The sequence below is a fragment of the Panicum hallii genome, chromosome 3, assembly GCF_002211085.1.
Source record: "Panicum hallii strain FIL2 chromosome 3, PHallii_v3.1, whole genome shotgun sequence".
NCBI classification, from domain to species: domain Eukaryota; kingdom Viridiplantae; phylum Streptophyta; class Magnoliopsida; order Poales; family Poaceae; genus Panicum; species Panicum hallii.
Genome location: NC_038044.1, coordinates 57,778,819 through 57,805,916, shown reverse-complemented (window position 1 = coordinate 57,805,916; position 27,098 = coordinate 57,778,819). Strand labels below are relative to the sequence as shown.

At 43.5% G+C, this 27,098-nt stretch overlaps 5 protein-coding genes across 6 annotated transcripts; 3 read left to right on the top strand and 2 right to left on the bottom strand.

Moving 5' to 3' along the window:
• Window positions 1-6,168: 6,168 nt before the first annotated feature.
• On the top strand, window positions 6,169-9,863 carry LOC112884493 (ureide permease 1-like). 2 transcript variants are annotated; one of them, XM_025949895.1, is made up of 8 exons: window positions 6,169-6,388; window positions 6,956-7,246; window positions 7,355-7,493; window positions 8,117-8,276; window positions 8,462-8,505; window positions 8,580-8,695; window positions 8,874-9,248; window positions 9,396-9,863. In XM_025949895.1, the coding sequence occupies exons 1-8, from the start codon at window positions 6,341-6,343 to the stop codon at window positions 9,552-9,554; spliced, it is 1,332 nt and encodes a 443-aa protein (XP_025805680.1). In that variant the 5' UTR covers window positions 6,169-6,340; the 3' UTR covers window positions 9,555-9,863. The 2 variants fall into 2 exon arrangements, with proteins under 2 accessions (XP_025805680.1, XP_025805681.1); XM_025949896.1 differs by having other exon boundaries at window positions 6,172-6,388; window positions 8,586-8,695; window positions 9,396-9,843.
• Window positions 9,864-9,993: 130 nt separating this feature from the next.
• LOC112884491 (DNAJ protein JJJ1 homolog) lies at window positions 9,994-13,718 on the bottom strand. Its single transcript, XM_025949894.1, has 3 exons — window positions 11,932-13,718; window positions 10,537-10,595; window positions 9,994-10,424 (listed from the first exon to the last, which is right to left on the bottom strand). Exons 1-3 carry the CDS (start codon window positions 13,624-13,626, stop codon window positions 10,352-10,354), a joined length of 1,827 nt encoding a protein of 608 aa, XP_025805679.1. The 5' UTR covers window positions 13,627-13,718; the 3' UTR covers window positions 9,994-10,351.
• A 1,857-nt stretch (window positions 13,719-15,575) lies between these two features.
• Window positions 15,576-17,377, top strand: LOC112885534 (F-box protein At5g07610-like). The gene is made up of 2 exons (XM_025951135.1): window positions 15,576-15,660; window positions 16,200-17,377. Exons 1-2 carry the CDS (start codon window positions 15,576-15,578, stop codon window positions 17,375-17,377), a joined length of 1,263 nt encoding a protein of 420 aa, XP_025806920.1.
• Window positions 17,378-18,962: 1,585 nt separating this feature from the next.
• On the bottom strand, window positions 18,963-23,422 carry LOC112885777 (nitrilase-like protein 2). Its single transcript, XM_025951419.1, has 9 exons — window positions 23,033-23,422; window positions 22,051-22,187; window positions 21,540-21,668; window positions 21,111-21,169; window positions 20,472-20,584; window positions 20,249-20,341; window positions 19,803-19,905; window positions 19,448-19,530; window positions 18,963-19,326 (listed from the first exon to the last, which is right to left on the bottom strand). Exons 1-9 carry the CDS (start codon window positions 23,219-23,221, stop codon window positions 19,282-19,284), a joined length of 951 nt encoding a protein of 316 aa, XP_025807204.1. The 5' UTR covers window positions 23,222-23,422; the 3' UTR covers window positions 18,963-19,281.
• LOC112885533 (phosphoserine phosphatase, chloroplastic-like) lies at window positions 23,220-26,596 on the top strand. The gene is given in 9 exon segments (XM_025951134.1): window positions 23,220-23,258; window positions 23,410-23,488; window positions 24,354-24,486; window positions 24,605-24,712; window positions 25,163-25,218; window positions 25,221-25,255; window positions 25,588-25,737; window positions 25,814-25,867; window positions 26,078-26,596. Coding segments are annotated over 9 exon segments (765 nt in total). The 3' UTR covers window positions 26,189-26,596.
• Window positions 26,597-27,098: the final 502 nt, after the last annotated feature.

Here is a 27,098-nt window from a genome sequence, read left to right as displayed (position 1 = left end):
GCACATATGGTATAATATATAAGATAGTATGCTAATACCGTAATGGTCCACTGTCCAAAGCATGAAACTAGTGTCCAAACATCAAATTAGTATATGATTCACTAAAAAACCGGTTCACTGGTTCAATAAAAACCAGACGGTTCAATCGGTTCACACCAGTTCAATTCCATTCCATGACCGATCTTTTGATTGAACCGAACCGTTGGGTCACCAGTTCACGGTTTTGCCGGTCCAACCAGTGAACCGGTTCGGGTTTTTTTCCTATGCATGCGGGTGATGACGGAAGGGTGGTAATGGATTATATCTCTAATGCTACCTTAACAATCTAACTCAGTTATTAATCATCCTTAGCTTAAATATACAAAATATGAGCCCAGTCTTTTTTGAGCCAGATTCTTCAAATTTCAAAGTTAAATTTCTAGACCCTTTACCACTCCTAGATGACAGTGGTGGACATGCTATACTATAAATATGATTTGGGAAATATTGTTATAACCTTCCAGTATAAGCAACGTGCCATGCAAAAATGGGCTTAACTGGATATTCCATCATTCCGATCATAGGATGGAAGAGAACTGGATATTATGCTAGACATTTTACTTGCAATGGAAAGATGCACGTAGTAATTAATAAATCATCAATAGAGTGGCAAATCAAGTGATAATTAGGTGGCGTGCATTGATTATACTTGCAACCCCAACGAGTGAATTAAAGTTTGTGGAAGATGACATGCTATGACACTACCCACATTATTATTCCTTTCTTTGTCAGGTTCCATATAATAAGTTCTTCGTCCTCAACAGCAGCGCTGCTCTACTGCTTGGTTCGTGTATTCCATTCATACACTTAGGCTTCATTTGGATCTAAAGTGTTAATAGGTGTAAGTGCTAAACTTTAGCACTAGCTCATCCAAACGGAAATGCTAATAATGGGACGGGCTTAACTTTAGCTAAGACTTAAAAATTTTAGCATGTGCATGAGTGCTAATATATGCTAAAGTTTAGCGCTTAACTCTAGCTCCTTCAAACAGACCCTTAGTCCCCTCTGTAACTTTGGAAAAAAATACGGTTAATTGTTCATAATAAGCTAGTTGATTAATCATCTGACCTTGTGTTGTATGCCTGTTTGCAAACTATTATGCACACATGTGTGCAAGAAGGATAGATAGGTATATGAGGGAAGCATCAGCAACTCTAAGTCCACTGTAGAGGAGGAACTTTTCTCAAGTTCCAGGCCCAGGAAGCCAGCAGATCGCGAGTCCACCGTTTCACATTGCGTCCATGTGCTTCCAAGGCACGACTGGGGCAGGCTTGATTTGAGTTGTTATGAACACATCTACTCCGAATAAGCATTCCTCTACATTCTTCGCCTAATCATGCCTCCTCTGGTTCCAGAATTCCAAGACTTCGATCTCTCCGATTCCCCGCTACCCTGCGGAGAGTTAAAAGCTTAAGATAGCATCATCTGGTACGTGTAGGATGTTGAGGGTCGATCAACATCCTCTTGAATACCTCTTCCCTACTTTGCAGTGTTCCCCAGCAACCCACGTTAGTTTCAGTTTTCAGCTACCATGGTGTTCAGCTTTTCTTGTGTTTCTGAGGCGTGTTCTCTTTTGTGGCCCGGCCTATATCCTTGTCATTATTACTAGTCTCACAAAGCTCAAGGGTGTTTGTGTTTTCACAAATTTAATTTGGCTGTAGATAGCTTGCTGCTGCCATAGCTGACGAGCGATGAGCTATGGGTCTTACGTTTATACCTCAGCCAGACAGCCTGTGTGAGCTCGCCGGTGGCTGCGGAGCTTGGCTGTGACTATGCCGAAACAACAAGGCAATGCTGTAACTTTGTAAGTTTGCACAAGAGCTGCAACACTACACGCTAATAATCATGGTTTTAAATTACCGGTAAGACGTTTAGCGGCAGGGCTGCCGTTACGGTATTTAGCGGACTATAGCCAGATTTAATGGACTAAATACCATTACAGCTGCCCTTCCTAGCAGGTATAACCGGCTACAACGGTAGTTATAGCTAGTTATTTAAAATCTTGCTAATAACATATGGGAGAAGCTTTCCTTCAACCTGGACTGGTGCTATAGGAACGCCACAGAAACCAGACCCCTCAGCGTTGGCGAAACCTAATCCTGGCCCTATGCTCGGTAACAGTAACACACCGTCCACCAATAAGCACACTTTGCGAAAGATGCTGTTTGTGAGCCCAGTAGAATTTGGTGTGGTGACTCCTTGTCCAGCCCACGTCAGTGCAGCCCAACTAATTTCAATACTGATGGGCCGATCAGCAGACCAAGAAATTCGGAACTTGTTTGGACAGTGTCAAATTGATCCGACGGCCCGTGGTCGTAGTTTTGGCTCTGCCACCGCTGCAGCTCACTGTCAGTCAATGATGGATGATTATTTCCATACCAGTTGGAATAAACAAACTGTCAGTATCAGGCAGCTGGTCAAAGATATCGCCGCCGCCAGACGAGCCGAGTCAACCCCGGCACATGCATCGTACGGCCACAGCAGGGCGTGGGCGACACGTGTCCGCATCTCAAGATACGTCCACAACTTGAAGTGGTAGCAAATTAAGGGGGAAACGTAGCATAGCAAAACCGCTACTGGATGGCTACATACACTTGACTGACTATTTTGCTTGAGCTTGACATCGAGCGAGCTAGCTCAATGCGAGCAAAAGGAAAAACGAGTCCCAAATGACATCATCTGGTAAACCTGGGGAGCCCAGCAGTGGCGGATCTAGAATTTTAGTAAAGGGTATGCTGCGATAATTTTTTCATATACAATTCGGTATAATCCATATAGAAATGGCATACTCTAAAAATAATATCAAAATCTGCTAAAACATTTGGTATACATTAGTATAAATAATATGTGAAGTATTAAATTCGACAATTAAGAGCCATAAAATATGTAAATCGAAAATATGCATAAAGGAAGCTTACACGTCTAAAATGGTTCAAAGAATCTTCATAAAAGTCTTAGTTATATCACCTTTATCACTTTGATGAAAATGCCCTATTTAAGGAGTATGATTAAACAAATCATCTAACCACACTATCACCTAACTTATTCTTTAACCTAAAGCCTTTGCAAGAACGGACAACGGGTACATGCACGAAAGAGGGTCAATCAGGCACAAAGCAACGAGTCAAAAATTAGACACGATCACACGAACCAGCATTAGCAATTTGCTTTGGAGACTGAAGCAGTGAACTGGTTCACTGGAGCCCTGCCCTTTATCCCTGGACGAGCAGGCTGATGCTGAGGGGATGAGAGGCTGCAGGCGGCTGGCATCCAGCACGGTCATGTCGTGTCTTGTGCCCTCTCTAGAGAAGCGGAAGCAGAAGTTTTTTTTATTTTAACACAGGCATCCACTCGGCCACAGGGTATGCCGCGGTCCAAGTGGCATACACTATGGCTCCGCCCCTGGCTGCCGGGACAATTCGACTTATATTAACGTGACAGCGTACTCGTTCGGATGGACGACTCACTCGGATGAACAGGTACATAATTGGGGACTACATTTTAAGTAAATTTGTTAACTACAGGTGCGTGTTTCATTAAGAAAAAGGCAAGAATATATGAGGAAAAAAGGGACGAGAGGACCTACTTTTGAAAATGCACATGAGTGTTTATTTTGTCTAAGACTGTAAAAACACAAACGCTCGCACTCATCCTTATGGACACCTCGGAGCTATTGGATCGCTCTGCACTCTCGCATGCATATCATTCTAGTATGATTCATTTCCTGGATCCAGCTATAACATACACAATATATCCTTGAAACTTATTAATACCTCTCTGCCCTTGGAAACTTATGTGAACAATGTGCTCTTGGAGAACATTTTTCGGTGCCCTTTTTGGCACATGGTAATTTTGTCAAGTACTAAATCTATCACGAAACTATTTTAGTACCGGGTTCAAATTTGAAAACCTTAGAACCACTTTTAGTACCGGGCCAAAACACCGACCGGTACTAAATATCACCTTTTAGTACAGTTGGGATTTTGGCCCGGTACTAAAATGGCGCGGCCATTTTATATCGGTCAATGACACCACCCGGTACTAAAGGGTGCCACTTAGTACTGGTCGGTGTCTTGGTCCGGTATTAAATGGTCATCCATAAGTTACTTCAAAAGAAAACCATCTCCTAACTATTCATGTATGATGCATATATGGGATGGTAAAGAAACTACATGCAAGGTTGGAGGTTGTGGGTTCAAATCCTCACAGCCCTGCACGCGTATTTACGTGTGTGCGGGCCTCCCGGGTTCGTTACAATTTTTTTTATTTTTTCTAGGTGGCACGTTTAGTACTGGTTTAGTACCGACTAGGTGGTACCGGTTGCCGCACGGCTCTAAGGGTGTATTTTATCGTTGGCTATGACGTGTCCCCATTACATGTCATGATGAGCTGCTAGCTTGAACGAGCACGGGCCACATGAACAGCTTGATCAACCAAATGAATCTCGCTCGGTTGCTCCATCATGTGAAGGCCACCAAAAGATTTTTATATATATTTAGTGGAGGGCATGATCGAAACGCCAACTAGTTAGAGGCTGGAGCAAATCAAGCGTGGCCAAAACCATCTAATATTCCAAGTAGTAATCAATCGAAGGGGAATAAAAGAAAAGGAATCTGAACAAATAAAGTAATCTGACAACTTGTTCAGAGGATTTCCGTTTATCTGTCTTTTCAATGATGCGAATTTTCAAATGCGTGATGGCTTATTGTACTCGATTGAATGGTACAAGTGGGAAAATGGGAGACTATTTGGACATGGTTGGCTTTGCCCATACTGATCGTATCTCAGTCCATTAGATTTCTTAAGATAAAATACTCGATGGGTTAAGTTTGTCCCTAAACTATTAAATTCATTTTTAGTCAAACTCATCCTCGTGCGGAGGATTCGCATTTTTCTGCCAGTCTTTTCAACGATGAGAATGTCGAATGCGTACTCGCACCTTGATTGATCGATACGAGCGGGAAAATGGGAGACTATTTGGACAGGTTTCTTTGATGAAAGAAAAAAAAAAGAGTCTGCATTGGGTTTCAGTGGCACGCGAATCAACCGCATCCACATACGGTGGAGAGCGAGTGGGGAGCAGAACAAACCGAGCCGAATAGCGCGGGAATCTGTGAGAAACTGACTCACTGATCGATCGGCGGCGGGAGAATCTGTCGTTCCAACCACTCTCCAGATCCGGAGTCAAAGGGCGCCACCAGCTAAAGGCAGGGCGAGCACCACCAAGAATCTCTCCGCGCAGCTCAAGAATCCGCCGCGGCAGAGAGAGGACCAGACCACGCAGAATTTTATAAGGCATTCACCTCGGTTTGTCCCGGCACCTCCGTCTGGAAAAACTCAAGAGCAGCCGAGGAGAGAGACCAACCACACACCGGCCGGCGCGAGTTCTTGACGGCTTCTCCCAGGGAGGAGGAGGAGAAGCGCCACTGAGGTATCTATCTATCTGTCCGTCGCCCTCTGTTCTTATCCGGTTCTGAGTTTCTGGTTTGGGATTCGGCGCGGCTGCCGGCGACCGCCACAGCTCGCCGTTTCGCCGGGAAACTTAACTAGCTCCGGCGAGCAGTTCGTTATTGAGATGCTCCTGGTCTGAATCGCTCCGGCGAGCGCAGCCGAGTCGGTTGCTCCCGATGGCCGGCCGGGCGACACCGTGTCTTGCTGGGTGTGCAGGCCTTTTTCTTCCGACGAAAGGAAACAAAAGAATGAAAAAGATGGGAGGATTTTCTTTTTTTTTCTATATGGGAGAAAGTGCAAGTCCTTTCCTTGTTGGATTCATGCAGAGAATTTTGATAGTGCTGCTTTCTCTGAATATGACACGAGCGAAGGAGACATGTTTGGTTGTTTACCTTTGATGCTCTGACTGATGAGTGCACTACTCTAATTCCACTAGTTAGCAGTTTCCTATTTGCTTATTTCTTCGACCAAATTCAGTAGCTTACAAAACCAAAAAATTCATTTTCTAGATAAAAGGTGCTCCCTATATACTCATGTCTTCAGAAAAGTTTCTTCCCAAATCATGCTGAACATTGCTTGGACGAGGCGGCCAGGGGGTCACTGTCACCCCAGCAATAATGTCCAACGGTGATGCGGGCACTGCTTGTCCGTTCCTTCACATCTCCTCCATTCCCACCCTCCCATAAAGCTCCAACGCCATTGGTGAGTCTGGAGGTTGCAGACGCCGCAAACTCGCGTTCGCCGCGCGATTCAAACTTGTGCAGATCAAGTTGGACTTTTCGGTCAGTGGCCCGGTAGGGAATTGCTTTCGCGAGTTTCAGTGCTTGTCGCTGCTATAAGACGGCGAGCCATGGACCATGTTCTTGCATGTGCGTCCTCTCCGCTCACTTGCCACGAGGTAGGCGGTGCTTGGGTTCCTTTGCTCTTCTTCTTCTTCCTCTCCTTCCCCTTTTCCATTGTCGCCCCCCCCCCCCCCCCCCTGTTGACGTGTTCTTGGATGGGAATTGGGGGGTGAACCTTCCCCTGCTCTGAAGAATCAAGAATCTGAATCTGAATCTAACCCGTGGGGACTGTAGTTGGGAGGAAGCTTTCTTGTTCATGTTTGGTCCTCAATAATTGGAGTCTCCTTTTCAATAAATTTTCTATGCCCCTTTCTTTCTCTCCTTCTGATATTTCTGTTGCTTGTTCTAAAAGTAAGAAGAAATGAACATTTCGGATGTGTAGAATAGCTGAAAATAGGTAACATCATCTTCCAAATTTAGGTGCAACTTTTGATTCTTCAGTTTCAGTTTTAGCAAACGCTACAGGAAAAGGCTGAATGATCAGTTGTGGAGATGGCGAAAACTTACCCATAAAAACAGATTCAGTTCACAGAATTCAGCTTCTTCATCAGCTGGACACAAACTAGCGTCCCAAGTCTCTGACATTTGAGAAAACCATTTAATTTGCTCCCTCCCTGCTGCAGGTGCTCCAAGACCCTCTCCTGAGCTCCTTGTCCTCCATCAGAGCCGGCCTCACGATGTACGTGATCGAGGACAAGGGTGGCGCCATCGCCCTGATGCTGGCGTCGCTCCTGTTCCTGGGCACCTGGCCAGCCGTGCTCACACTGTTGGAGCGCCGGGGGAGGCTGCCGCAGCACACCTACCTGGACTACTCCTTCACCAACCTCCTCGCCGCCGTGCTCATCGCGCTCACCTTCGGCCAGCTCGGGGACAGCAAGGACGGCATGCCCAACTTCTTCACCCAGCTCAGCCAGGTAAGAAACACTCTTGGTATGTAACTGATGAGAACATTCTTGCGACGAAATCATCAGCCGAGGGTGCTGATTCTGATTTCTGAAATTCGAATGGTTTTTGTGTTGAAGGACAATTGGCCTTCGGTGCTGTTCGCCATGGCGGGAGGTGTGGTGCTCAGTGTTGGGAACCTGTCGACGCAGTATGCTTGGGCGTACGTGGGTCTCTCGGTGACTGAGGTTATCAGCTCCAGCATGGTGGTGGTGATAGGTTGGTGAAAACCACTCATCTCTGTTAGGTTCCTACTTGCAACAAGTATCAGTATTGCTGGCTATCCTTTTGGTGATGGTGATGCGGCACTGCTCATTCTGATCATGTCACCGTAGTTATTAATCACATGGGAGGGACCTTCAATGATTATATAAATTAGCGTCTTTCCTCATACATGGAATTTGCTGGATTCAGAGTCTACGAATATTCACGAGAAGATGTTGCTTACAAGGAAAAGGAAAATGTTGACACAAATATCTTTTTAGATGCAGGCAAATCGTGCTGTGGTTATCTGACAGAACAAGTTTCTTGAGCAAATTGGCCTGTTAGTTGTAAACAAGCTCATTTATCAGGGCAATATGTGTGAACTTATACAGCTGAAGAAATGTTAGTAGCAGCTTTCGAAATAGAAGTACATGTAGTTCGTCTTAAAGAGCATCCTTGGAATAATTTTGGCGCAGTTGACAGTTGGTGGGACAAATATCTCAACTCTCATGTATATAGTGAATTTGTAGGAAAAAAACTAACTACTGTCAATGTGTTCAACAGAATTCTTGTTTGTCTCCCTGATTTTTGGATGTTTATATATATAAATCTCATGTGCTCTTCCCTGTGTTTTTCAGGTACAACACTGAACTACTTCCTGGACAACCGCATCAACAAGGCAGAGATTCTGTTCGCAGGTGTGGCATGCTTCCTTGTTGCCGTCATCCTCGGCTCTGCTGTCCATGCCTCCAATGCCGCCGATAACGAGGAGAAACTCAATGCCTCCAACAAACTTGGGTGGGTAATTGTGTTCCGTGTTTTTCTGAACTTTTGAGCTCTACAACAAAGGGTCTGATCTTTCATATTCTTTGCTGTATAAGCCTCTCAGCCACATCTGCAACTGAACCACTTCTGAATTCTTTGTACTGGCCATTAGAACATTGTGTATTCACTGAGCTGATCATGACAACCATAATTTCCAGGGCAAATGGAAGTGTGGAACCAAGTAAAGGAGTCCCAGACAAAGGTACATTGTCAGAGTTTCAGAGCTACTACTACTCTTGATTTCCTGCAGATGGTGGTTTTTAGTAACTTCTCTAGTTCCAGACGCTCCCAAGGACCTGGAGAATGGAGCCTCTGGAACCAAGCATGTTACCAGAGCTGAGGCAGGGACAGCAGAATACCTCATTGAGCTTGAAGAGAGGCGATCGATTAAGGTAACCTAGCGTTTTGTCATCTGATGATCCTATCAGAAACAAGAGTGATAGCATCAGTCTTTATTCCGAACATTTTATTGAAAACTTCATTCTTCAGAAACAAAATATTTTGCTGAAAGGAAGAACATGGTTGTTTCATGCACCGGACTGATCTGCTTGACCAATTTTCTTCGCGCAGGTCTTCGGATCAAGCACCTTCATCGGGCTCAGCATCGTCTTCTTCTCGGGTGTGTGCTTCTCGCTCTTCTCCCCGGCGTTCAACCTGGCCACCAACGACCAGTGGCACACCCTTAAGGACGGCGTGCCGCACCTGGTGGTGTACACAGCCTTCTTCTACTTCTCCATCTCGTGCTTCGTCATCGGCATCGGGCTGAACATCCTGTTCCTCTACCGCCCCATGGCCGGCGTGCCCAAGTCCTCCTTCAAGGCCTACCTCAACGACTGGAACGGCCGGCAGTGGGCTCTCCTCGCTGGCTTGCTCTGCGGGTTCGGCAACGGGTTTCAGTTCATGGGTGGCCAGGCTGCCGGCTATGCGGCTGCTGATGCTGTTCAGGTATGCCTGAGTGCTTGTCCATTCTTCAAACTGATGTCATCCAAAACTCTGAATCTTCGAAATGAGCATCTCACGAAAATACTACTGAAAAGTCAACTTTGAGCGTCAAGAATCGTTTATGGAGATTCTGATTTCTGTTTTCATCAGGCGCTGCCGCTTGTGAGCACATTCTGGGGCATTCTGCTGTTCGGGGAGTACCGGAAGTCGTCGCGGAAGACCTACATCCTGCTCGGTTTCATGCTGTTCATGTTCGTCGCTGCCGTGGCAACGCTCATGGCTTCATCAGGTCACAGGAGCACGAAGTGATCCCCCGTTGTACTTCAAGTGTTGCTCATCTTGTGTTTGCAAGCGCAAACCACTCTTGCGGTCAAGACGCAAAAGTGATTCAAGCAGCAAAGCAAGGGACCCTGCTCCAGGAAGCAAATGGGAGGGTATTCCATTCCATTCATGAAATTTTCAGTTGAATGGAGATGTACATAAGAAATGTTTGTGTTTTGATTGTTGAAGCATAGAACTATATAGAAGTTATTATATTCTTTCCAAAGAGAACCTGCAGATAGGATACCAAATGAAATTGTTCCAGAAAGTTTATCAATATCATGATGTTATTCATCATGAACAGGGTGAAAATGTCTAAAACATGAGATATGAAGCCCTTAGCTAGTATGCCAAGTACTCCCACCGCCTTACGGTACATATTTGCAGTTTGAGCCACAGACCAGCACTACAACCTTACAGGCACTGGTTCACACCAAAATGTTCATCACATTCATGCTGCTCGCCATACCACCGTGCCATTATACCAGTACACCATCGTTTTGCAGTACAAGTCCAAGACTAAGTGTACAAGATTGACGATCTAACATAAGCCGCTCAGATAATGTTATTGTACTCATCAAACCTTTCTTTCTACCTGTACCACAAAGGCATTGTAGTAACCAAAACAACATCTCCTATCCACACTACACAGAGACGGAAGGAAAATTCTGGTCCAGGGTCCATTACAGATCAAAATTGGGCCATAAATAATAGAATCATGCATTATGTGCTAACTACCGGAATCAACAAGTGACAAAATGTTAGGGAGTTTAAACTTATTTCCCTCATCCACGATTTTTCTGGCGCGTCTTTAGCATCGCATGACCTGTTTCCTCCAAGTGAGAGAACAACTTGTTCCTGCAAGGAGACCATTTTCAGCTTAACCACAAATGTCTTACCAATTCTAAGGTATGATCACAACGTAGTACTGGGAGAGGGAGGAGGGGGGAAATGGACTTAGCTACAATACCTTGACTCAAAAGTTCCTCCACAGGTTTCACAATCATTGCTGGGTGCCTTTGAGACATCCTGATACAATATATCAGGCGTTAACATTGAAACAGGACATGTACAATTAATCAGTTAACAGATGTTTATTGCATATAGTTCGATCAAGATCATACCATTACCCCTTAAGAGGAGCAAGTAAACTTATGCGTGCTCTGAATATGTGCAGCTTACAATTGGATGATCTCAAACAAAGTTTCACAAACGTGTACATGATATAAGCTTTCGAATCAAATATACAGACATATGCGGTATACAATTCATCACAATAGTGAAAACAAGGGACTTTCCCGAAATTCTGTGACCCCACACATCGTGTGGGTTTAGACAGGGGGTGCAAAGCGTAAGCAAAAATATAGAACATAACAAGAATAAACAGGAGACTAGAGTTGGCAAAGCCTATCCTGTTTAAGTTAAACATCACAGCCACAGCGTATGCAACCAATCATGTTTCTTGTTTTTCCCTTTACGTTACTCCTAACTGTTTTTTATACTTTTAATCATCCCAGCTTTATTTTCCAAATTGTCAAGAAGTAATATCAATGGAAGTTGTAATTTTTAGAGCATGCCACCCATTTTGTATCTGGACTAGACAAAAGGAAAGTCAATTACAAAAATGCTGCAACCAAATTTTGTTTTACAAAACAACAGTGGAATACGCTAAAGGTATGTAAAAGGCCACCAGATCCTGAAGGTTGTTTTACTAAGGGTGCAAGCAAACTGCCTAGTTCAATGTCATGTCATCCAACATTCTCAATATGCCAGATGACAGTTCTAGTCACCTGCCATTGTCATAAAGGTATAATAGAGTATTACCCAAATGCCAGTTTAAAATGGTTGAAGCCCACACTAAGATTTTAAATAAAGGGTACAGCAGAGTAAGGAACTTTCTACATGGTCATCAAACTACCTCTCCTTAGGGCCAGCTGGCTAGGAACTAATCCAATGCCTTGCCTTGCTCTATGGTCCGTTAGGAACAACATTACCAATATATTTTGTACTCTTAGGAGTTCACTAACGTCCTCAAATGATGCCTGGCTCAAAACATCTCGTCATATGCACTATGCAATGCTATAAATATCGGTTCTGAAGTAACACATACCCTCTACGCACAACTTTGCAAAGTACCCTCTCCACACAACTTTGCAAAGTACAAACATTCGGAATGCATAGTTTTGGGCATTAGTCAGTTAGATGGGACACCGTACACATGTGGTTCAAATTAAAAGCATGGAGGCGACTGAACAGCATAAAGGGTTCTATAACAAATGCAACAGCAAGCTTATTGCAAAATATAGAAGTAAGACCGAAATATGAATGAAGTATTAGCTTGGAAAAGGAAAGATAGTATATGTACTTTTTGCTTCTTCCCCTTTGATGTGCTCTTCTGGTCAGCCTTTGATGTACTCTTCTGATCAGCAGAAACAGTTTTCTTTTCTGCGCCTTTCTTGTTCTTTCTGTTCTTTTTAGGATTGTTGTTTTTCCCATTCTGCTTATCTTCCTTGCTTGCTGAAGCACCGTCGTCATTAGAAGAGGATGGCCCTTCCATCTTATCATCAACATCATTACCATGGCCGGATTCCTGAGGCTGGGCCTCATTTTTACCATGCTGCTCATTATCAGCATAAGTACCTTCATCTTGTTCCTTCTTTGCTGCTCGTCTCCTGCGTCCTTTCCTTTTTGTGTTATTAACTTCAGAACTTCTATCATCATCATCATCCTCAGCAGCACCTGACAAAGCTTCCTCTGGAGGAGGCACATAAGCACCCTTCCTGTTCTCGCGGTTTGACAGCATTGCCTCCAATACACTGGCCTCATCATATGAACCAACCTCCTGCTCTGCGCTATCGGAAACCTTATCATCATTCTCTTTATCATGCACCTCCAAGCCTTCCTCCAACTCTTCAGCCAACTCTTCCGCAGCATCTGAAAATACACTCTCATCATCCGACTCCTGGGTAGGCTTAAAATCAAATCCCACATCAACTTCATTCCAATCACCTTCTCCTTCCTCCTCTGCCTCCTTCAAAGACTCCTCCTCCTCCTTAAACGCCATTCTCAGCTCAGCGATCTTATCCCTATGCTTCTTCGACTGCTCGTGGTTCTTCCACTGCTTATCCGATTTGAACTTCTTATTACACACCACGCAGTACAGCTCCTCCTTCCTTTTGGCCTTCATCTCCTCTTCCTCATCATCATCATAAAGGACTTCCTCTTCCTCCACCCTCGCCCAATCGGGCTCCTGGTACGACATCGCCCGCTCCTTCTTCCTCTTCTCCTCCTCCTTCTTCCTCTCCTTCTCCTCAGCCCTCCTCTTCTCCTCCTCCGCTTTCTTCTTCAGCGCCATGTCCACCACCCTCTTGTCCCTCTTCTTGCAGAACGCGGCGAGGCCCCTGACAGCGTCATTGTACTCCCGCCGCGCCTTGCGCATGGCCTTCTTGTTGTCCTCCTCCATGAGCCTGCGGACGCGGCGGTTCTCCCCACGCGCGGCGTCCCACTCGGCCGCCCACCCAAAGTCCATGACCGAGCCGAACCCCAGCCAGTAATTGTAGAAGGCGGTGACCTGCGCGTAGGGTGAATCGAGGTTCCCGATGACGGGCGGCGCGGCGGGCTCGGGGACCCCCATCCGGCGCGCGTAGGCGAGCTCCTGCGCGAAGACCCTGTCGAAGACGTCGCCGTAGACCTTGTAGAAGCCGCGGCCGGTGTCCGAGAAGCCGGAGAAAGCGGAGGAGGAGAAGAAGGCGAAGAGGTCCGGGACGGGGGAGGCGGATTTGGCGCCGGCGGCGGAGGCGTCGGAGAAGAGGATCTGGGAGCGGTGGGAGTCGTAGTAGGCGCGCTCCTGCGGGTCGGAGAGGACGGAGTGCGCGTGCTGGAGCTCCTGGAAGGCGGCGGTGGCGGCGGCGAGGTCGGCGCCGGGGGCCTGCTTGTCGGGGTGGAGCGAGAGCGCGAGGCGGCGGAAGGCGAGCTTGATGTCGGTCGGGGAGCAGTCGCGGGAGAGGCCCAGGACCTCGTAGTAGCAGCGCTTCGGCGCGCCGCCCGCCGCGGACGCCATGGCCGCCCGCCGCGCTAGGGTTTGGGCTCCGGAGGTGTCGGGGGGGAGGGGGAGGCCGGGAGGGGATTCACATTCACGGCGGGTCCAACTTGTTTTTCTGTTTGAGGATAAAGGGTGGGTTCGTTTCCTGGAGCCTAAACAGGATCACGTCAAAGAAAATCTTATTATTTAGAAGTATTAAATAAAGTCTAATTATAAAATTAATTGCAGAACCCCAGGGCTAATTCGCGAGACGAATCTAATGAGGTATATTAGTTTATGATTAGCGGATGATTACTGTAGCATCACTGTGGCAAATTATGGATTAATTAGGCTCATTAAATTTGTCTCGCGAATTAGCACCCATCTGTGCAAAAATTTTTGTAATTAGATTTTATTTAATACTTCTAAATGACAAGATTCTCTTTGATATGATAGGTCTAAAATTTAGAGAATAGAAAACGAACACGCCCAAAGTTGTAAGTTGACATGGACAAGGTTACCGCTACGGGTGGAGTGATTTTACCGTAAACCTTTCTCTTGTGCCTATTCTTTTATGGCCGATCATATTGCAAGAATTTCCAAATACATTTGCTAGAGTACTCCCTAAATCGATGAAGAATGTAATCTATTTTTTGAAACAGATTAGTGACGGTGAAAAACAATTTATCTCTTATTTGTTGGCTGCATGAACTAAACGGAAAGCCTAAAATAACATCTAGGAGTTAGCTTTACTACTATGCAAACTAAATATGATCATTTAATTAGGCACTAGTTGTAATTGCATTTTTATAGAACGAGAGAGTATATGCATACACACCCATCCTTTATATGTATGTATGTATGTATGTATGTATGTATGTATGTATGTATGTATGTATGTATGTATGTATGTATGTATGTATGTATGTATGTATGGCTACTTAGATGACTTGAATGGTAGTTTTGCCGACGTCATGACAAATCGTCGCATAACATTGAAACAAAAAATTAGTTGTACATACCAACAAACTTTATCGAGTCAGAGATCTAAACATATGGGTTTGTTTGGTATGGCTCCACAATTCTGAGATCCATGCTGGAGTTGAAGTTTGTTAAATAAATTAAAATATTTTCTATTTTTATTTTAAATGTAAAATAAAAGTATAATGACTTAGCAAAAGATCCTTGATTTATTTACAACTCTACCTCCAAAAATTTCTGGAGCTAGGTATAAGCAGATCCAAGAACTCCACGAACTTTTTAGAGTTGGAGGCATACCAAACCGCGCACAGATGTAATAGTTTCACCACAAAGGACAATACCAAAACCTGCTCTAATTTTTAATACCTTTTAAAAACTAATTTGTGCATTAATGTAACTTCAAGAAAAGCCACTACCACACCAAACAACAAAAGAGACCCTTACGGAAGAGCAAATTACACTTATATCCTTACAGTGCTCTTTGTTTCCTGCAAGCGCCGAAGCAAATGCAGATTTGCTCGTCAAAAGCCATGAACCCAGCAGCCACCCTCAGTCGCATGCTTTTACCGCCATCACCACCGCCCGGAGAAAATGGAAGTGTTGGATGGCACAAAACTCTTGTACATGAGACTAGGGGCCTATTTGGTTGCTTACCCCAAGAGGCTAAGCCAAAAATTGGCCATAGGCAATTATGGGCAATGACAAAATATGAATAAAATATTGTCGTTCGGTTTGTAGCCGTGTCAAAATGTAGGCAATGTACAAACAATGTGACCTCTAATAATCATGAGCAATGCCAAAACATGGATAAATTAGTGATTTATCCTTACTTTGCTTAATTAAGTGATCTATGCAACTGAAGAATAGCTTATATTTGTGTCTATGGGCCTATTTGGGAGGGCTCCGGCTGCTCCCGGCAAAGCACTGTTCATCGGAGCTGGTTCAAGACTCCACCGGCTCCTCCTGGCTTTATAAGAGAGGGAAGAGGAGAGAGAAAACCGGCTCTGATGAACAATGATTTGCCAGAAGGAGCTGGAGCCCTCCCAAACGGCTCTATATCTCTGTTCCTTATATTCCATTGCTTCATGTCAAGTATATGTAGAATATAGTATAGTAATTTGATGCCCAAGCAGCCTCCATTTGAGCAAGAATAATTTCCTGATATTTACTATTTTATTAAGGGATATGACTTTCCAATGTCAAGAGTTTGATAAGAGATGATTTTACTGGTTTATTCCTTAAAACATGCAGCATTGTAGAATATGGGGCCAACTGGCCACTATGTTCAGCCATTTATCTACTCCCTCATTTTTTTTCTGTGCCAAACATTAACCAAGTGCTCTCTCTACTGCACTCTTCAGCAGTTTTTGTAATAACTCATGTGCGTTTAACATGTAAATTAGCATTTTCTATAATGTGGTATGGATCATAGATTTGGGTTAAAATAGACTGAAGATATTAGTTTTAATTTGAAACTACCAAATTCACATGGAATTATTCTTTCCTGAGGAAAATAATAGGGGAGGTCTGAAAATTCAGACTTGGTATCACCTCCCCTCTCTACCTCTCTTCTCTCATAAACGGGCCAATTGTGGCCCGAACGACCGAATGCTCTACCTCCTCTCGTAAAGGCCCAAACCTCGTCGTCTGCAGCAGCAGCTCGCCGTCCGCCCGGCCAAGAAGAGGACCCGGAGGAGGCGGGACCGGGAGCCGAGCCCAGCGGCCCAGCTCACCGACGACCTCCTCGTCGAGATCCTCGCGCGCGTGCCGCACAGGTCCCTCTGCCGTTTCCGGTGCGTCTCATCTCCCACCCCGACCACCTCGCGCGCTCATCTCCCACCCCGACCACCGCGCGAGGCTCCCCCAGACCCTCGCCGGCTTCTTCCGCGTCGAACCACACCAGGCGGCTCCGCACATCCGGCGCCGCCGCGGTACTGCTTCACCGACGCGTCCCGCGACGGGCCCCGCGCTCATCGACGCGTCCTTCTCGTTCCTGCCCGACCGCGAGCGGGAGCACCTCGTGCTGCTGGACGGCTGCAGCGGCCTCCTCCTCTGCCGCTGCCACAGGTTCCCCGGCAAGGACGAGTTCGATTACCTCGTCGTCAATCCCGCCACCGAGAAGTGGGTCGCCGTGCCGGTCTCCCGGCGCTGGTCGGAAAAAGTGCTGCTGGTCTGCCTCGGGTTCGAACCGGCCTTCTCCTCCCACTTCCACGTCTTTGAGTTTCAGTTGGAGAAGGAGGAGGACGACGACGATGCTGGGGATGGTTGTGTCCTGGTGGTGAAGATATACTCATCCGCAACTGGAGTTTGGAGCTACAAGCAGAGTGGCTGGAGCTTTGGAATTACTCCGCTGTACGATTCTAAGAGTGTATTTGTCAATGGTGTGATGCACGTCGCATTTGATGGTTTGGTAGGGGCAGTGGATGTGGAGGACAAAACTTGGAGGGCCATTGATTTTCCACGCTGCGAGGATTCACCCTTCTTTGATGATGCTGCTGGATTCATTGATCTCTCCCAAGGGCGGTTGCATCTTGCAATCGGTGGTGATGTGGTTGGGGATAAGCTAGCAATCTGGGTACTTGAGGATGGAGATAGCGGAGAATGGACCTTAAAGCACACGGTAAGCTTTAAGCATCTGGTCGGAAAGGAGTATGTCGACCTCGGACTTCGGGAGTTTGTTGTTGTTGCTATCCACCCAGACCGCAAAATGGTATTCTTTGTTTTTGGTCATGATAAGAAAACACTAATGTCTTATGACATGGATAGCGGAAAAGTGCATATCATCCATGATCTTGGAGACTCTGGCTAGGAACTTTTCCTTCCATATGTTCCCTTGTTTTTAAGTCATTACCAGATGATGGGAATGAGAACCAGTAATCTGACTTTCTCGGCACGGCTCAACTTTTTTCTGATGTTGCTGATCATTGTATCATAGTGTGGTCTTCTGTTGCAGCAGCAGCAGCTTCTACTTGTGTGTGTCTTTCTGATGTTTGTACTTTTAGTTGGTGCATGAGTACACTCATGTATTATGCGTCCTCACTTTATGGGGCTAGCTGTTTCAGTTAAATTAGTAATTCTTCTTGCCGTTATCTAATGTATTTGTGTATGAGGTGGCAGTGTGGCACAGCCAAACAACTTCTAGTACTTTGACAGTGTATGATATCACTGTTTTATGGTTAATGTCTGATACTCTTGTTATCCACCATGCCTTTTTCGCCCCTTTTCGGTACTTTGTCTTGCATCGTGAGTTATATATTATTTACTAAAATACAACTTCTCCTTTGTTTTTTTCCTTCTTTTTTGAGCATTGCGGTCCTTGTGTGTAAATGGATATTTATGTATCTCCTTGGTTCTAGTGGATGTTTTCCTGTGTAGGATTCTTTGTTTGTTTGCTGAAATGTCCTATACTACTGAAGAATCGCTTATCTTTGTTTTATATTTCTGTTAGTTATAGAAAGAGGAATCAATATTCAAGTTGTTTCCATATAGCCAACAAATTGCCTGTTTTTTTAAGTGATTGCTTCCCAATGAAAGGGTGATTTCTGGCACAACATTTGATGATAGATGTTCTTTACTGGTTTATTCGTTGAAACATAGATACCAACACTGTATACTATGTGGGCACTGCGTTCAGCTATTACCCATTATTCCTTTTTGTATGCGAAACATTAACTAAGTGTACACTCTGCAAGAGTTTTTGTAATAACTTTCAAAAAAGATTTTGTAATAACTCAGATGCTTTTATTCAAAATGTAATTTAGCATTTCTGTAATGTGGTATATACCATGTGGAAATTGACTTTAGATTTGAGTAAAACAGACTGAAGATATTAATTTTAATTTGTCAGTACCAAATTTACACGGAATTATTCTTTCATGAGGAAAAGATTAGAGAAGTTTGAAAATTGAGATTTTGTATTCAATAGGAAATAGAATGGTTTACTCTCTGTTTCAATATCACACTAACTATGTGCGGAATAATGTCGGCCTCCTGGACACAAGCGTGTAATATCTTTGTACAGTTGGTGGTTGATTAATATGGTTTCAATAGGGAAACAGTTGGTAATACATCAGTGTGAGTGTGATGACATTATGTTTAGTTCTTCATGATTACCTACGTTGTTAAACGTTGAACTCTGATGTAATCCAATTTAGTTTGACAACAAAGATTTGCTTCATTTCTAAATGATTTGTAGTCAACTTGGGTTTTGCTTGTTTTGTTTGTTGTAGTGAGACTAGCCAAGCTCATGTCATAGTAATGGGTAGTTTTACTTGCATGTGGAAGTTGAACTGGTTCAACTCACAAAAAAAGAAAAAAAAACTTTATATCATGACATGTGAATGTAGAGATTAATTTCTTTTGGTGCTTTGCATATAATGATTCAAGCATCTCAGTTTAATCAATTTCTAGCTCACGATACAACACCAGATCATTCACATGCTCATTGTGACGTCTGAATGCACATTCCAATACTGTAGCCACTGAAAACTTGGTAGGACAAACTACAAATTTCCAGCTAGTAGCAAGTGACTTAAGCTGTCATACATCAATTTCTACCCAGTGCCGCCATCGTCATTGCAGCTTATTTTGTGTTACATCTTTGTCCTACTGGAGGGTCCCCAAACAAACTATTCAAACTGTGGCAATTGTGCATATAAACGAATATGCCAAATGTAAATGTATAAACAGAGGAAACACAGGACCAGTTCTGAGCTATTGTTGAGTTGAGGATTTCCAATCGCTGTCGAACTTTCGGTGCTGCAAAACATAGGATAAGAGTAAGCTGTTATAGACGAACAAAACTTCTGGTTCTGTTTGAACTTTGAACATAATTTCCTTCACAGAAAAAGTGACGGTTGGTCCCCGGAAAGCATAGTACCTCTGAGATTGGCATTCGAGTTCTCACAGCCTCAACTTTTGACAAATCAAGATCTGCAACTGCAAATCCGGTGGAGAGCCGATCTGTAGTCACAAAAATTTTTATCAACCAGTGTGTCCAATGGATGTGTATAACAGTTGTTTCCACATAGTGTTGGGATAAAAAGAACACCAGCACAAACATACAGTATGCAATACCAGGCCAATTGTATTTTCCATGGCAATCATTTCAATGTAGCGGATGTTGATGATTAATTCCGAGGAAATAAATTATTTATGGTAGTTATGAAACGAGGTATTGAAGTAACCAGATAAATCTAAACCTGACTTAACAAATGGAGATGAAAAAGGTATACCTGGAAGTCGAGCTATCACTGTTCCCCATGGGTCAATAATTATAGAATCGCCATAGCTCTCTCTTTTCTCATTATGCTTTCCAGCTTGAGCCGCAGCAATAACCTATGAATTGTTTGGGAATTCTTAATTTAACTTGCTTAGATCATGCGAGGCCAAACTGATTTACATATCTCAGTACATCACATAAACGGAGGATTTGAAACAAGCATAGCTCATTCGTGTTGAATTGGCAATCACAAATATCACATAGTGGATTTTCAAATAGATAACCTAGCAATATGGTTTGAACACATTCTCCATTATGTAAAATAACAAAAAGAAGAAATTCTGTTATTTGTTCATCATTAACTTTATATTATCTATTCCATGTTGCAAATAACACAAAAATACAAAATAACCGAACAAGTACACAAGTAAATGAGAAGATAGGAGTTGATTGACATACATAACATTGTGTCTCAATTGCACGGGCACGGAGGAGAATTTCCCAGTGTGCCTCCCCGGTTACCTTTGTGAATGCGGAGGGAACTAGTAACACCTATAAAAAACAAACTTATTAAGACAGGACCAGAAAATATGCAATAGCCAATGGGGTAGATAGGCAGGCATTCCAATTCCATATAACCAATCATATAGTTTGTGTACAGTATATTAGAATGCATAACCACCTGTGCTTGATGCTTAAAGCGCAAAATTTGATAAAGCTCTGGGAATCTCAAATCATAACAAACGGTAAGACCCAACCGTCCAAAAGGGCTATCCACAGCGACAATTGTATTGCCTGATAAGAGAGATAACACATCATAAAAAATCACATATAAGGAATTTACTGCAATCTGACATTGTAACAGCAGATATTACTTTATCCAATACAGTACTACAATAGCAGTCATTTTTGCAGTCAAGTCAACGTGATGTAACTTTTACCACAACTATTTAGCTCAATATAAGATACTGAGAAGTCAGAATAAACTAGGCAAGAATGATTATAAACAAATTGCTACATGCAATTCTTGCATAACCTATGTATTTGAATGATCTTGGGTTGTTATAACTAGAAGAAACTTATAGAAAGCACGTAGAGTTGCTTAGGCATAAGTTTTATTACAAGAGAAAATTTGCATTGTATGACCCTGCTATATGTATGCTTTGCGTAGTTTCATGGACACATTGCCTGACAATATCAATATGGAAAATTCAACTCATATAGCAGTCGTTGTTTAACCAAAACCGAAAAGTTTACATATATCATAAATAATAGATCAATCTCTGCCAGAAAACAGATACTCTTGGAAATATACAGTTACCTGCAGTTGTGAAACGACTTTCCTTGTACACCATATTGCCAGGTACATCAACATCAAACCTTTGCCACAAAAGGAAGGAAAAGAATGATCAGCCACTTTGATACCAAATGTTTATCATTTTGACAGAACATTTGTAAATACACTTCTGTGCTATGACTACTTAGCTGAAATGTCATCATGTTTTTAAGTTTATCACTATGAGCAGTGTTTCCCTGGTTAAAAAAAACAACTAATAGAACTGAAATAGAGAAATGTGGTAATCATGTTTCCTTATTGACGAAGATGATAAAAAGAATCTACACTTAGCACTCGGAAGATGCACCGTAAATCCCACCTTTGACAATAGAAAACACAAGTGACTTAAGTTCTAGCTGTTTGCAAATATTTCTAAAAGGAAGTTCTCATCACAGATGTGAAAGTTGAACTTACAAATGTATTTTTCGATATGAGTTCCTAACTTTTCCAGAATCATCAATTAAGACATGAGTATTGTACTGGTGAGAATCATCAGGTCCCTTTTCCTGGAACCCCCCAAGAGATAACCACATGCCTGATTCTCTGCCAAAGTAAAGTTCTGATAAGTCGAGTGCCAATTCCACTAACAGAAAATCAAAATGTCATAAAAAATTGTGGATGCTACCAAGGACGCAGTTAAAAGGAAAGTGTAGAAGTGTTAAATATGCTTGTATACATGCCTATGAGCTAAAAGAAGTCTTTGAATCAACTAATAGAGGGACAGGGGAGCATAACACAAAGCCATGGTAAAAAGATACATATGTGAGATGAAAAAAAATGAAGATTCAAGTTAGAGAACAAGAGCATTTACCCTGAATACAGGTGCATTCTGGGACATTAAATGATTCACTCTGTAGTCTATTCACTTTGAAACAAGACAGATGTGAAATATTAAAAGAAAAGCAACAATTTTGTTCTCACTAACTTTGCAAGTGAGCAATATCTCTGCATTATTGGCCCATCTAATGGTTCAGCTAGCTTAACAGACTCGCCATCCTTGGATCCAATGAATGAGAAGACCTCAGGAAAACAAAGAAATTTCACTCCAGATGCAGCTGCTTCCTAAAATAAAGTACACCATGTTAGTCTACTCAGCATTATTGATAACAAAAACAGGGCAAATAGAAGAAACAACTTAAGAGAACCTAACATTACAAAACAACAAACATATTATTATGGTAAATACAATGGGGCTACTAAGGGTACTAACTAGTAACTAGTAACTACTAAAAACTATTAGCCTTATTGACAACGGTTTCGTGAACATCAGATACATTATAGGACAAGGTAATTAGTTCATATTTGAAGTAATTAGCTTATCCTTGTCATATATTTAAAAATGGAGGGAGTACATTATAACATAAAGTTCCATATTTGAACATTGCTTAGCTCTGCTCTTCTACAGGAAGCAAAGCTGGTTGTGCCATGGAATTGATGTACGACAGGAACGGTCACTTCCAAGTTTCAACCGCCATTCATGTTCACCCGAACTACAGTTGACACATTAAAATAACCTAGCAATTTTTTCCACTCCGATTCCATTGACACCCGCACATGAAAAAACCGAAGAAATTTCTCATTTCCAAATGAGCATTTGAACTGTGCATCCATTTCTTTCCATTTCCTCAATCACAATTATTTTCCCTCCCAAAATTGGGTTCCACCAATTCAATCGGCTGCTGGACATTGGCGCTGCATCTTCTCTGCGTCACTGATAAATCTACCCACCACGAAAACTTAACCACCACTTTGCTAAGTTGCGAGTAATGTCAGGTAGGAGGGTGCAGCCTACCATACCACCGCCTACCCCCGGCCGGGATGGCACGGCGGCGGCCCAGCCAGTGGTAGCCCAGCTAACAGCGCGGTCTATCTAGCTAGAGTCAACGAGAGGGGGAGCGGGGGCTTGCCTTGGTGAGGCGGGAGCAGGTGGCGTAGTTGGCGTCGACGTCCCCCACGGAGGTCATCTGCACCACGCCCACCCTCGCGGGCGCGCCCACCGCGGCGGATGCGGAGGCCATGCCGCGGAAGCTGGGGCGGAATCGGAATCTCGCGGCGGCGGCGATGGGGAGCGAGGCCGCGAGGGAGGCCCGGGCCATGCGGCGGCGGCGGCGTAGAAGTGGAGCCGCCACGTGGGTAGTATACTTGCACGGGTGTGCGTCGCAGTGAAGATGCCACGTGGACTCTTGCTGGCCTTTGGATCGGAGGAGGCCCACCTGCGTCGCCTTGCCTTTGGCAGGCCCACCTGCCAGTTGAGCTGCCGCCGCTTTCCACCTGGTGAGCGGAGCCCCTCCAACGACACAACGCCGCCGCCACCGCCACCGCTCGCCGGTCGATACGCCAGGCCGTCACCGGGGAAGCCGGAGGTGAGTATGTTTTTCTTCTCGTCCTTGTTCCGGAAGGTCGGAACCCGGGATGAGATCTATCTTACTACTTCTTTAGAGCATCCATCACTCCATCGCCGCCAGATCGCCTGCCCCCGTCGAGATGCCTACAGGCTAGCTACATTTCCTCTTACCTAGTCGGCTAATCTCTGGCCTGATAGGGTGTAGTGGTGTACATGTATTCCTTTAGAATGCGCGTACGATGCAAAAGAAGAAGACCAAACTTCTCCGGTGTTTCTCGCTGGGCCAAAATTGCCCCCTTCTGAACAATTCAGCGTTGCTTTCAATGTGATATCACTGCTGCAACTCATTGTAAAGTGCCATTGGGTTTTCATCTAGTGATTAAACTCAGAATAACATGTTATTGCTAGTTGGTATGAAGCCCAGATTTTTATTATTATCAATTAATCATAAGATTTTTTTTTCAAACAACAAACATAAATACCTTTACCCAACCAAATCAAGTGCCACTAGTCCAATGACTTGTGTGGGTGCGTGTGTGTTTCTGCAACGATCATTAAAGCTACGGTATGTTTACTTAAATGGCCCAATTGAATGGACGGAAAGTCTACCCAGTCCAGTCGATTTACAATCCTTAGGTGTCCTCAGTTTGGTTGCCAAAGAATTCAGGTTTACCAAGAAACTTGAGGAAGCCTCTGTCCCACCATGTCAGACTTTCAAATCATCTCAGTTTCATACCACCAGCCTTGTATAAGAGTTCTTCGTCCTCAAATTTGGAGGACCACCAGCCTTCCAAACATCAGTGCCGTGAGATTTATTTTTGTGCAGTAACGTTGTAGTTCTACTAGTCAAGATCGTGTTATGCCAACCTTGGTATTCTCTCCAGAGGTTATCAGGACCTGGTGCGATGCCGACGCGGTGTGCTTTGACGTCGACAGCACGGTCTGCCTGGACGAGGGCATCGATGAGCTTGCAGATTTCTACGGGGCAGGCCAGGCAGTTGCCCAGTGGACAGCTAAGTAATTAAAAAGATGTTAGCTTCTGGAGCTGTAGCCAAGTAATCCTTTGCATAATGCTGCAAGCTGTGTGTAATGTTCAATTCAAGTGCTAATTTTAATCTTCGTTTCTTGTTCCTAGGGCCATGGCTGGATCTGTTGCATTTGAAGAGGCACTTGCTGCTCGGCTATCTCTATTCAAGCCATCCATTGAACAAGTACAGGACTGTATAGAGCAGAGGCCACCAAGGTAAGCTCACATGCAAGTTCATTGTCTTGTTCTTGTATTAATTTTAAGTGATATTCTATTGTTGTTCGGTTATGTTTTTGAGATGGTTAGATCACAGAAGGAAATAATGGATTGTTTTGGATGTTTGTAAATTGTAATCCTGCTTTCCTAGCACATTTTCATGGTTCATGTTGGATGAGGAAGTACTTGATAACTTCTTATTCATTTTAAATAAATGTGGCTTTGTATATCGCGCTGCTCCCACATTATCTGTTTGTTGTAAGTCAACACAAGCCTTCCTTTTTGATACATTTTCTGATTCCTGCATATACATATCGATGCAGCCACCAGATACAACCCTCATGTTGCATGGCAATGTTGCCCTTACCGGCATACCCATTAATTGTAGTCTTGTAGATTGGCCTCTCATTTGTTCTACTAGTCTTGATGCAAGTGGCATTTGTTCTGTAGGATATCTTCTGGAATAGCTGAACTGATCGAGAAGCTAAAAGCTAGAAATGCTGATGTCTAATTGTTTCTGGGGGCTTCCGACAGATGATCAAGGTATAAACACTATAGCTGTCTAATACTTACCTGGTGATATTTCAGGGAAGTCAGTATGCATTTTATACTCTGATTTTGATCCCTCAAGCTTCTGTTTGATTCAACTTCGTGTTTCTTTAGCCTTACTTTCGACAGAGTTTCAAAGATTGCAGGAACAAACAAAACCAGATTCTTCCATTCTTTGGGATACATTTTTTAATTTTCTCATCATAAACTGATATGTGTTACACTCTTCATCTATAAAAACAATGCAAGAAGTTTTGATAATTTTTAAGTCACTTTCCATACTCAACAAAGTCTGTTTTTTACCTACCCATTGCTCATTCTGCCAGCCTGTTGCATTGGAGCTTGGTGTTCCCCTTGAGAACATTTTTGCTAATCAATTACTGTTTGGAATCTCTGGAGAGTATGTGGGGTTTGACCCCACTGAACCTACTTCACGAAGTGAGGGTAAAGCTGTGGCTGTTCAACACATAAGACATGTCTGGATGCAACTCTTATCACTGCACCTTTTCCTCCTTGGCATTTGGCACATTGTTGATACTGTAGTGCATGCAGAAATGCAGGTACAAGTCAGTTGTTATGATTGGAGATGGTGCAACTGATCTTGAGGTAATTAATTGTGCATTGTACCTATGGAGCCTTGGTAGCACCACATTAGCGAGGATTGCAATCTGGAAAAATGTTCCCTAGTTTTCAGTATGCTGATATTAACTCGGTAGATGGTTTATAACTTTATATGTTGTTTAGCTGTTACTGCTTAAAGGAAACCGTCCAGTTCAGAAGAATCTTAAGTTCATGTTTATGCATATGGCCTGGCAGGCTCGGCAACCCGGTGGAGCGGACTTGTTTATTTGCTATGGAGGAGTCCAGATGAGGGAGGCGGTTGCAAGAAAAGCCGATTGGGTTGTCTCTGATTTTAACGAGCTCTGATGGCCTACTTGGCATAATGTTATTTCCAGCAAGACTGATACTGATTCTTGCACTATCAATTGACGAATAATTAACTACCCACGGAAGCTCCTTAGGTTGAACATCTGGTTCTAGGACCCCTGATGTGGAGCAAGAATTGGCAGGTTCTTGTGTTTATTCCCTCCACATTATTTCAAGAACCTCCAGAATGGGGTTCCATGATGGGTGAAACTTTTTTTGGTTTTGACCTCCATCCTTTTGTCTGGATGTTAAGGGTTTTGGGGGAGTTATAGAATAAGACAGTATAAGGGAGCAATTGTTATCCCCTGAACAAAGTAAAATGTGATGTCTATCTCATAATTTGGAGAATTTCATGTGATCTCTTATCGGTCACAGATAACATCAATCAAATAGATTGTTTGCAAGACACCTGGTCAAGTCGAACATCCGCTGCAGTCAGATCAAGTTCACCTTTCATCGTTTCAAACCCTGCCTTCAGTTTGGAAGCGATACATCCACTGCATTTGGAAAACCATCAATAGAAACTGATTGGAGTGTACTTGATTGTGGGAACAGATGGATCAAACAGATGGCGCAATTTATAGTGGAGTATTCCCTTCGTTCCGAATTATAAGTCGTTTTAACTTTTCTAGAAACATTGTCTTTGCTATATATCCAGACATAACGTATATCCGGAAAAAACTAAAACGACATGTAATTTGGAATAGAGGAAAATATACCATAATCAAAGGTAATTGAAAGGTGTGATGGATTGAACTTTCCCAATACATAAGGCATGAACTTATTTCAAAATTCAAGCCCAGTAACTTCTAACAATATACGTCCTTTCAAAAAAAAACTTCTAACCATATATGTTGAATCCATATAGGTTATATGGGGGCACTAGACTTCGCCCATGTAGCCGAATTTT

Bases quoted from the DNA above. Each gene is read 5' to 3' on its own strand.
- LOC112885777 (XM_025951419.1), bottom strand. From the start codon at position 23,221: ATGGCCCGGGCCTCCCTCGCGGCCTCGCTCCCCATCGCCGCCGCCGCG. The intron at 21,170-21,539 runs GTAAGTTCAACT...TTTGTGGCAAAG, and splicing joins TCATATCGAAAAATACATTT to GTTTGATGTTGATGTACCTG. The intron at 19,906-20,248 runs GTATGTCAATCA...AACAATTCATAG, and splicing joins CAATTGAGACACAATGTTAT to GTTATTGCTGCGGCTCAAGC.
- LOC112885534 (XM_025951135.1), top strand. From the start codon at position 15,576: ATGAACAATGATTTGCCAGAAGGAGCTGGAGCCCTCCCAAACGGCTCT. The intron at 15,661-16,199 runs GTATATGTAGAA...CCTCTCGTAAAG, and splicing joins ATTCCATTGCTTCATGTCAA to GCCCAAACCTCGTCGTCTGC.
- LOC112884493 (XM_025949895.1), top strand. From the start codon at position 6,341: ATGGACCATGTTCTTGCATGTGCGTCCTCTCCGCTCACTTGCCACGAG. The intron at 8,277-8,461 runs GTGGGTAATTGT...CATAATTTCCAG, and splicing joins AATGCCTCCAACAAACTTGG to GGCAAATGGAAGTGTGGAAC. The intron at 8,696-8,873 runs GTAACCTAGCGT...TTCTTCGCGCAG, and splicing joins AAGAGAGGCGATCGATTAAG to GTCTTCGGATCAAGCACCTT.
- LOC112884491 (XM_025949894.1), bottom strand. From the start codon at position 13,626: ATGGCGTCCGCGGCGGGCGGCGCGCCGAAGCGCTGCTACTACGAGGTC. The intron at 10,596-11,931 runs GTACATATACTA...ATATTGTATCAG, and splicing joins CAAAGGGGAAGAAGCAAAAA to GATGTCTCAAAGGCACCCAG. The intron at 10,425-10,536 runs GTATTGTAGCTA...GTCTCCTTGCAG, and splicing joins GGAGGAACTTTTGAGTCAAG to GAACAAGTTGTTCTCTCACT.